Consider the following 10,543-nt stretch of genomic DNA (forward strand, 5'->3'; position numbering starts at 1 on the left):
CATTTTCATTCACATCTGGTGGGGAGCTTTTAAGACCACTGAGGTCCTAGCTCACAGAAGCAAAAGGTGAGTGTTTTTTTCATCCCTGGGTCACCTGTGTGGAGCCAAAGCTTTAATCCCATCCCATCTTTGCTTTTAGGTTTGCTTCAAGACAGAGTTTTAGATCAGTATGCAAAACCTCCGCTTTAGTTTTCCTGCATTATAATATTCTTTCCCTCCCACTCTAACCTTCTAATCAATCTTCAATTTCCTATAGGCAGCCAACAAACCATTGGTCGCAATCAAGGAGAAACAGGGCTCACTGCCCTGTTTCACCATACTCTTGGATATCTCAATTTTTCAATGCATAAAGGCCATCGTGATCTACTCAATTACCTTTACTTTGCAATGTCCCTTTCTTAGAGCCCAATTCAGGGTTCACTGTAGAAAACAGAACTGTTCCACTATTTCCAGTTAACGTTAGATTATGTTCCTAGAACACTATCCCAAAACCACAATACACACACAAGTTATGTCAAAATTAGGCACTCAAATTTTTTTTGGAAGTTCCTTAGGTATGCGAATTCCCCCTATACATATATAAAGCTTTGAAAACTCCAGCCCAAGGGATTTGTGGACTCCACGTTTACCCTAGAGTTCCCCTCCAGAGATTACATAAGAAAAGATTGTGTCATTCTCCCCCTGTACTCGGCCTTAGTGAGGCCGCAGCTGGAGTACTGTGTCCAGTTTTGGGCTCCACAATTCAAAAAGGATGTGGAGAAGCTTGAGAGAGTCCAGAGAAGAGCCACGCGCATGATCAGAGGTCAGGGAAGCAGACCCTACGATGACAGGCTGAGAGCCCTGGGGCTCTTTAGCCTGAAAAAGCGCAGGCTCAGGGGTGATCTGATGGCCACCTACAAGTTTATCAGGGGTGACCACCAGCATCTGGGGGAACGTTTGTTCACCAGAGCGCCCCAAGGGATGACGAGGTCGAATGGTCACAAACTACTTCAAGACCGTTTCAGGCTGGACATAAGGAAGAACTTCTTTACTGTCCGAGCCCCCAAGGTCTGGAACAGCCTGCCGCTGGAGGTGGTTCAAGTGCCTTCATTGAACACCTTCAAGATGAAACTGGATGCTTATCTTGCTGGGATCCTATGACCCCAGCTGACTTCCTGCCCTTTGGGCGGGGGGCTGGACTCGATGATCTTCCGAGGTCCCTTCCAGCCCTGATGTCTATGAAATCTATGAAATCTGCTCTTTACAAATTAGAATTTAATAGTCTTATTAGCTGTTAAAAACACAGATCATTCAAGGGCAAAAGTCTCCACATGCCAACTACAAAGAAAAACATTTAAATGTAATTTAGTTGCTGTCCACATTTTTAGTTAGAAACACAGCTATTTAGACTTTGTTTCACTCGTTCACTCTGCCACCTCTCCCACCACCTAAAGGGCACCCCCCCATAGGTCAAAATCCACATGTATTGCATATTCTTTTGTGGCACAATGAATTAGAACTGTACAAATCAAAAATAGCTTCCATTAGATCAACAATGAAGATCAGATCCTTCTATAGCAGCACGTCTACAAAATGACAATAAAAAGGAACTTGAGGGTTAAGGAGGTAAAAGAGAGAAAGGACATTTCTGAGATGCAACTCTCCCACCAGCTCTACCCCACAATTTAAGAATGATGGCAGATGATTTCAGAATTTGAAAGATTTCTTCTAGTTCCACACATGGCGTTTGCAGTGCTCAACAGCCTAGAAAGAAGAGAGAAAGAGCAGAAGTGAGAGAGGCTCTACTTATACAGTATTAATAGAACCTGGTGTGAGCAGCCTACAGCCCTCAAGAACAATTAGGATCTTGGGGCAAAGTTTGAATTCATTTACAAGGGGTTTTCCACAAGGAATGATTGGTGCCAAGTTCCTTTATATTAGAGACTTAAATTCAAACTGCTTATCCTTCAATCCCCACTTTAGTAGGGATTAAAGACTGCACCTGCCAAAGGAAACAATTTTTTTTTTTTTTTTAAACATGGAAAGTGTCCAGCCTATTTTGGGAGCCAACTGGAAGCCATCTAATAAAAGGAGCCACAAGGAGTCCCTCCCCCACCTGGATAACAGACAACTTATTACAAGACTTATTATGTACCCTAACAGGGGTTTTCAGCCTTTTTGGATCAGTGTACCCCTGGCCACCAGACATGGAGAATGGGGGAAGGGGGGAACTTCCCCCACACCCCGACTGGGCAGGTGGTGCCTGCGTAGCAGCGCTCCATCCCTGCCCATGCATACCCCCTAGGGCCTTCTCAAGTACCCCCAGGGATACATGTACCCCTGCCTCAGAGATCAGGGAGCTGGGTACATAATGTGCTGTAATAAGAGCTTGCAATTAAATCAAAGTTAGAGGGGTCCTTTACTGTTAACCCACTTCATTACATAACCAAGTTTAATTTAAAAAAAAAAAAAGCCTGCATTACAGGGTCATGTAAGAATAATAAGAACATGTTTGTACAGTTGTAACAAGCCATTCTCTTCGAGGTTCTACCAGTTAGTTTTGTAACACCGCCTCAGAATCTCTTGCTACTTACGTTGCACTGAGTTGCAGTCTCCATGTTTTTACACCAGTAGCCTGGGCCCCAGACACATGCATCTGCCCCCAAGAGGTGCTGTTTTGATGATCCACAGACACCCAGTTTCTGTGTAGTGAGAAAGGGGAAAGAATGAAGGTTGCAATTGTGCCTTCCCATTTATAACAATGGATCGTGCCCCCTTTCCCCGTTTCAAGTCCTTCTATGAACAGCCATGAGTTTCTTTGATAGGTGTTGGAGCATGAAGCCAAACAGTGCTGGGAGCTTCCACACTTATAATAGTCAATCACAGTCTGATATAAAACAGGAGTGAAGTGACTTGTGACACTGAGCCTGTGGCATTCATTCAATAACTTCAATTTCTATAACAAGTATAAAGATCACACTAAAAGCAGGAAACATTTCACTAAATGCTTGTATTTAAAATCCAGAAGATGATAGATCTGACTGCCTAACTCATACAAAGGGTAAGTTCTCTAAACTGCTCTTCCCTATACAACCAGATGAACAAGCAGCCAGAGTCTTGCAAGGACCCCAAGCATTCAGCTGCCAGTGTTGTTCATTTTATTACAATAGGTATTACAGTAAAAGCTGTTCTCTGGCATCCCCTGGGAATGGGGAATGCCGGATAACAAAATATGCCAATTAACTGAGCAGCCCAAACAGTCATCCTTGCCCGTTTGGGCCACTGCTTCTCCCGCTGTGTCTGAGGCATTGCTGCCCTGCCACGGGCCCTGTGGATCAGGGAGATGGGCCCCATGCAGCCTGTTATGCCCCAAGGCCACAGGGGCTCGGTAAAACCAGAAGTGCCACGGTGGGCACTTCCGGTTTCACTTTACCTTACAAGCTGGCATGCTGGTTGGTAGAGCATGCTGGCTTGCAAGGTGCCGTTTAATGGAACTTTTACTGCATAAAGAGTCCGGACAGGTAGCATCTCCGCTTCCAAAAGCCTACGTTACAACTTATTTTATTAGCTACAGTACTCACAGTACACACAAAAGTGGGGTCCATTATCTCTGCCAGGAGCTGCACAACCATTGGCTCATACTGCTCCACAAACTGAACACACTGTAACAAAATACAAAGTTGAAGTGGTTCCTCTGCCAGACATGATATCCAGATTAGAGCAGGAAAATCTGCAACTGATCCTGCTTTATTCACACTAATATTTCTAGTTTGAGGCTACGCATGGAGCAAGAGAAAAAAGAAAAGAACCAAGAAAATGGCAGCTCAAACTCGCAAAACTATTTTCCTTTCAGTGATGCATTCACTGTACAAGAAATCCTACCCCTGCTTCCAGGTTGTATTAATTTAGATTATTAGTTCTACCTGAACTAAGCTCTTGTAGTACAGAGTGTAATGATCTAGATGGGACCAAAATTTAAATCTCCCCAAAACAGGCCAAAGGTTTAGCATAATGAAAGCATGAAGTAACAGGCAGAAGCAGAGAGGCATAGACAAAGCAAAATAGCACTGAGAGAACTCTGTTCAGTCTTTAATTGGAAGCGAGTAGGCCAATCAGAACTAGAAACCAAAATCCATCCTCGAAATAGTTGCCTGTCCTGAGGTCACAGTTGGCAGGCCTAACCGGACCCTATCGTGCATCCACAGGTGCATCTCAATTAGGGCCAAGGAAGTGATCCTCCCCGTTTACGTGACACTGGTCAGGCCGCAGCTGGAGTACTGTGTCCAGTTCTGGGCACCCCACTTCACGAGGGATGTGGACAACATTGAGAGGGTCCAGAGGAGGGCCACCCGCATGATCCAGGGACAGCAGGGCAGAACCTACAATGAGAGGCTACGGGACCTGAACTTGTTCAGCCTTCACAAGAGAAAGCTGAGTGGGGGGACCTTGTGACAGTCTATAAACTCACTAGGGGGACCACAAGGGTTTGGGGGAGACCTCATTTCCCCCAGCGCCCCCTGGGATAACAAGGAATAACGGCCACAAGTTGGAGAGTAGGTTCAGATTAGACATCCATAGGAACTACTTCACAGTTAGGGCAGCTAGGATCTGGAATCAACTTCCAAGGGAAGTGGTGCTGGCTCCTACCCTGGGGGTCTTTAAGAGGTTCGATGCCTACATGGCTGGGGTCACTTGAGTCCAGTTTCTCTCCTGCCCAGGCAGGGGGTTGGACTTGAAGATCTACAAGGTCCCTTCCAATCCTACTTCTATGATTCTTTACCTAACTCCACTGTACCAACACCCTGCCACCCACTCTAGGAGTAAGACAACCATCAGTCTCAATGACTTAAAATCTATGATCTCCATTAAGAAAACCAACAACGTTGCCATATTTTGACTGTACACTGGCCACAAGGAATACATTAAGACTACTGTGCAGTGTGCGGGCTATCACTGTGACCAGCCTGCACTTAGAAACTGCTACCACTGTACTGGATCTACTACCTCATAGGCTCAGTACAGTGTATCCTTAAGCAATTCAATCAAGATTTACTCAGTCTTGTAACTGTGGACTACCACATGTCATTTGCTAATCCAGTTACCAAGGTCTGTAGAAAAAGTAAAGTTTTAGTCTGCAGCCAACAGGCAATAACCCCATATCCCTTTCACTTCAGGTTTCAAGGAAGCTTAAATTCCTTCCTTCCAATTAAGCAGCTGCATAACAATTGAAAATTCCTTCATGTAAGTCAATGTATAGCACCACTTTCAAGGACAAATTAACAGCAGTGGATTAGCCAGCTTTTGCCTTTGTGCATTGCTCTTTACTTCTGATTTCAAGGGAGGTTGCCACGTATTATGGGGTATGTATTATTTGATCAGCCAGAGACTTGGTTCTCACTTTAAGTATAAGTTCACACTTTTTTTTAAGCCACCACAAAAAAAGCAGGATCACCAGTTCAAGAGCCATTTTACAATTCCCCAAATAAAATACACGATAGAGATGGTTGTCTGATGCTATCACCACCACAGATGCCACCACTTTAAAAAAGTGTACCATAATGCTCTACCTTGGTATACAAACTGCCACACCCCCCAGGAAGGACTTACCTGGTCTCTGACAGATTCTGGCAAGATATGACAGACTTTTTCCAATACAGCCTCAATTTCAGCTGTTGTAGCATTTTTCTCCAACTCTCTGTCTGCATAAGCCACAATCATCTTGCAGACATCACAGAAGTTACCAACCTGCAACTCCTCTGGAACAGGTTTCACTGATCAGAAAGAGACAATTAGATAGAAAACCTTTAATATAAACTGTTAGAAAGAGATATTTTGGCTCTAGGTAAAGACTATAGTTACGTCTTTACAGGGGAATCTAAAATCGGAGATGAACCAGAGTGCTTTGTACATAGTACTGGTTACTCGGTGCTTACCTGCCTGAGAAGGCCTATCACTTGTACAGCACTTCAACAGAATGCACACAGTTTCAGGGCTAGTTGCTTCCAACAACATATCAATGACAGCCTTGCCATAGACTTCCACAAAGTCCCTACACTGTTCTTTGATGCCCTCAGGGAACACAGAGCAAAGCTTCTCCAGTTCATGTACTATTTCTTCCTGCAATACAAAATGGGAAGTGACATTCCATTACCATTCATTTGTGTTTAAGGACCCTCCAAGGGAAGAGAGATCGTTCATTTGCCTGAGAGAACGAACCATCAGCTACTAAAAGGGCTTTCAGCCTTTTAAAGGAGTGTACCCCTTCTGGGTACAGTTATGGCAGAGCAGTGGGGGGCCTTGCACATGGCTGTGGCACAGGGCGGTGCATGGTGGTGGCAGATGCCACGTACAAGCTCCCTACTCCTCATGTCTGGCCAGCTGGGTAGCACCTGTGTGATCCACAGAGGGGAGCTGCTTTCCTTGCCCTGCTCCCCACCGCCCCTGCTCCTGGGAGGTGGTGGGTGGCAGTACTCTGCCCCTGCCCACCTGTGCATACCCCTTAGTCCCTTTCCAAGTACCCAGGGGGTATGTGTACCACAGGTTGACAACCCCTGAGCTACTATATGCTAACTTTCACTTGATGCACAAGAGCAATACCTGCTCCAAGAAAGGAGCTGTGCTATTTCAGAGCACTTGACTGGTTACGCACCTCTGTCCTGTTGCTCTCCAGCAGGCTAGTAACCTCTTTCACCACAGTCTCACATATATCACACACAGGGGAGGCACTCTCCTGCACCAGGTTTTTCTGCACATTAGGCCTCTATGGCAAATTTATAAAGACAGTTATCAGCAGAGGTCCTGGTTCTTTGTGAAGAAATCCCCATTTTTCAGTTAAAAAAAAAAGTAACTGAAAATCCACATTTTCCACGATTCAAATAACATCACTATCTATATATTAGTGGCGTTTCATTTTAATCATGGGAAAAAAAAGTGAATTTTGGATTATTTTTTTAAAACCAAAATTGGCGATTGTTTCAACTCCCTCACCCCAGTTATCTGCATGCAACCAAGCCTCACATTAGTACAATCTAGAAAAGATTCATCATCTATACATTGCCACATTTGTTCATGTGCAGCATGAAGTAGCTTGACAAACAAGCCATCATTTCATTGCTACGGTGACCAGCACTGTTGTAATGCTGAAGGAGGGAGCAACATATGATGCAGGACCTATGGATAGAAGTCGGTTGGTTTGTTAGTAAAGACTTCTATAAAAAAAAAAAAAAAAAGTTATAAAAATGCCTTTGAAAAGGCCATCAGATGGCCATTCTAACACTGGAATATGGGAAAGTGACTGTATCCCCTGCCTTTTCAGACCTCTCCAGCTAAATGGTTGCTTAGTTACTACAATATCATTAGCTGCATTAATTTTTTGCAAATCTAAAAGAACTACAAAGGATCTTCAGGACAGAATTTATTTGAACTACAATTTCCATTTTTCCTCTGCCACAGGAAAGGCCGTTACACAGATATTCCATTTACAGTCCTTATTTTTAGTTTTAACTGTCTCTAAAAGCTACATACATCTTTCCTTTGAGTTACTCATTTCTCAGCCCAGAAGTAGAAAAAGCTTATCAGACAGCTTCAAGATATGAATGGAGAGGATTGTGTTATATGCAAGTGCTGTTCCCTTTAAGATAAATTTACCATCTATTCTAAGGATTTCAGGTCTCAATGAAAATAAGTGCCTCTGATAATGGTTGAGGAAGTCTTGTTCGAAAGTAAGATAGGGGACCTTAAAGGGATTCATAGATTGTAAGGCTGGAAGGGACCTTGGGAGATCACTGGGTCCAGCCCCCTGTACCAAGCAGGTAAGAGAACTGGGGGGGGAGGGGGGGATGTCAGGTGACCCCAGCAAGGTGACCATCTAGTCTCCTGTTGATGATTTCCAGGGTAGGTGATTGCAACACTTCTGGAAGGAGCTTATTCTACAGACTGGACACCCTGACTGAAGTTTTCCCTGATGTTGAGCCTGAAATGGTCTTACAGGAGTTTGTGGCCATTCCTCCTGGTTTTCCCCAAGGGTGCTCTGGTAAACAGTTGTTTGCCAAGCCCTTGATGTACTCCTTTAGTGTAGTGGTAAGCTGCTACCAGGTCCCCTCTCAGACTTCTCTTTTTTAGGCTGAATAGTCCCAGGTCCCTCAGCCTTTCCTCATATGGCTTGCCATACAAGTCTCTGATCAAAAAGGTGGCTCTTCTCTGGACTCTCAAACTTTTCCACATCCTTGTTAAAAGTGCAGTGCCCATGGCCGGATGTCCAAGCCATGTTTTTATACAGTACTACAATTTACACCCGAAGATTCAAATGGTACCTTGCAGCTCTGTGTGCATGTACAGTAAAAGGGAATGGACAAGAACTATTCTGCGATTCTCCAGCTTCATAACCTAACCCTATAAAACAGTAAAGTTCAGCAACTTAAGATCTGCATAATTCTGTGCACTCAAAGTGGAAGCTTAGATGCCTGCATTAACTGCAAGGCTTTACTGCCTCATCCAGTCCCATGATGATAATGCAAGTCAGATGCTGCTCTTATGAAAACAGCCAGACTGATGAAGCCGCTCCATCTTACCTCTAGAGTTTCCATCTTGGCTTCGTGAATCACCTTAGCTGGTACCAGAGTCTGGAGGGGGAGAGACTTCAGAGAAAGACATAATCCAACCATTGCACAGATCTCTTTTGGTTGCTGGGAAGAGATGCATAGTTCAGTTAAAAACAGGACCTGGCAGGTTCTATTTATCCCTTTTCCATAGACAGGGAACAGAGAGTATAGACAAGACTTGAAAAGGCTGCTGTATAAAAACCAAGAGTGCAAGACTGGTCTTCTATTCAAGTGTTGTAGAAGCAAACTAAAGCAGTCGTTATTACTAATAGACAGGACAATCCTCTGATCAGATGCAAGATATGGTAAGAGGTTATTTAAAAATCAGAAGCTAGTACAAGTAAAAAAAGTGTTTAGGCTTTATGTATGTAATCATTGCAAAGGACTACCCCTCAAAAAGATGCATGGTTTTTCCTATGCTGCCCCTTCTGACCACAGTAGATTAACTACTTCTCCTTTAAATCTTCCAAAAAAGTTTGGATAAGGAACAAGTCATCTGGACTTCAAAGTCTATGAAATATAAATAAATGCTGGGAAGATCAAAACTGCTTTCCAATCCAGGAATCAGATACTTATACAAAAAAGTTTCCGGTCACCCAAATTTGATACATACATAAAATGATTTTTTTTTTTTTTAAATAAGAAACAGACTACTCAGAAGCCAGTCAGTCAGCTATTTCACAGGCTTTTAGTTCCGATATTATATTCTGCAGATAAGCATAAATGAGGAAGTGGCAAGTCACAAATAAAATAAAAACATTTGAACTTTGGCAAACATGGTTCTGCATGATTCTTATATGGCTCCCCTCACTATAAGTTATTCTGCTACGATTGTTTTCTAGTCCAGCAAATCACAAAAGGAAGCGAGTAGATTACAGCACCATGTCTAAATCCTGCCCCAGCACAGAGCAGAGTCTTCCAACCAAGAGGACCATTGATAGCTTAAAAATTAATTTGATTCTAACCAATTTGAGCTACTGCAAAAAGTGGAGGCAACAAACTTTTTCCATTTGTTACTTTGTGCTGACAGTTCATGTACAACTGAAACAGATTAAACTTCAAATGTCTGCTTAAGAATTTGATTTCATATCAGTAACCAAAGAGCTGAATATAGTTTAGGTTTTTGTGCTCAAAGACAAAAGACAATCATGACAAGGCAGCAAGTACAAAATATTTGTTCTTGTAGTCGTCTACTCACTGTAGGCAGTATACTCTAGCTCCCTACCATAACTGATGTGCTTATTGGAGGAGAGGACTGAATTCTTCCCCATCCAGCAATTTACACAGACTTCATGCTTCGTGTAGAATGCTCATACCTGGAATCCAGAAAAATATCTGGAGGATGATCAGGAGAGAGGGGGAATATGAAGGATGGAGGTGGCCTTAAGAACTTCAATCTATTTCATCATGTGAATAAAACTTAAATTTACTCTCTGAACCAAGAAACTCGCATCCTTCCCTTGCCCCAAAATAGATTTACTGCAGTCCGCCTTGTTCTGTGTGGGATTAGGCAAGGAACAGGCACAGCTGTCCAGAATTTAGTAGAACCCAGGTCCTATTACTAAAACACCTACTCCAATGAGTAGGTGTGCACCTTGATGGCCATAAAATACACATGGTATGGAGACAACTAAAACATTTCCCCCCTATAAGAGGTAGGCTGAGATGGAGATCTACTATATCAAGTCTAACTTGATATCTCTAAGCAGAAGGTAGGAGTCCTTTGAAATGAAAGCACTACTAAATATAAGAGCTGGTGCCAGACATGCAATAACTGTTCCATGCGGGATAGATTATGTCTACACAATGAGATCAGCATTTAGTGTAGCCCAAAATACAACTAGAGGTTTTAATAGCATCTATCCACTTGGCTAGTGAATTATCTTCAGCCCTATCACGAAACAAGACTGGTTGGTTGTCCCCAACCCGACACCGAGATTTTTATTTATTTTATTCCCCCCCCC

At 43.3% G+C, this 10,543-nt stretch overlaps 1 protein-coding gene across 1 annotated transcript in view; it reads right to left on the minus strand.

The window, feature by feature from the left end:
* Positions 1-1,111: 1,111 nt before the first annotated feature.
* Positions 1,112-10,543, minus strand: part of LOC102377023 (prosaposin-like) — a 22,997-nt gene continuing 13,565 nt past the window's right edge. Inside the window, exons 9-15 of the mRNA XM_025203557.1 lie at positions 8,550-8,663; positions 6,629-6,739; positions 5,913-6,096; positions 5,587-5,750; positions 3,561-3,641; positions 2,574-2,681; positions 1,112-1,743 (exon numbers count right to left, since the gene is read on the minus strand). Of these exons, the coding sequence (XP_025059342.1) occupies positions 1,708-1,743; positions 2,574-2,681; positions 3,561-3,641; positions 5,587-5,750; positions 5,913-6,096; positions 6,629-6,739; positions 8,550-8,663 (798 nt within the window). The 3' untranslated portion in view covers positions 1,112-1,707. The remainder of the gene's footprint in view (positions 1,744-2,573; positions 2,682-3,560; positions 3,642-5,586; positions 5,751-5,912; positions 6,097-6,628; positions 6,740-8,549; positions 8,664-10,543) is intronic.

This window comes from Alligator sinensis, unplaced genomic scaffold (genome assembly GCF_000455745.1).
Source record: "Alligator sinensis unplaced genomic scaffold, ASM45574v1 scaffold546_1, whole genome shotgun sequence".
Classification (NCBI taxonomy): domain Eukaryota; kingdom Metazoa; phylum Chordata; order Crocodylia; family Alligatoridae; genus Alligator; species Alligator sinensis.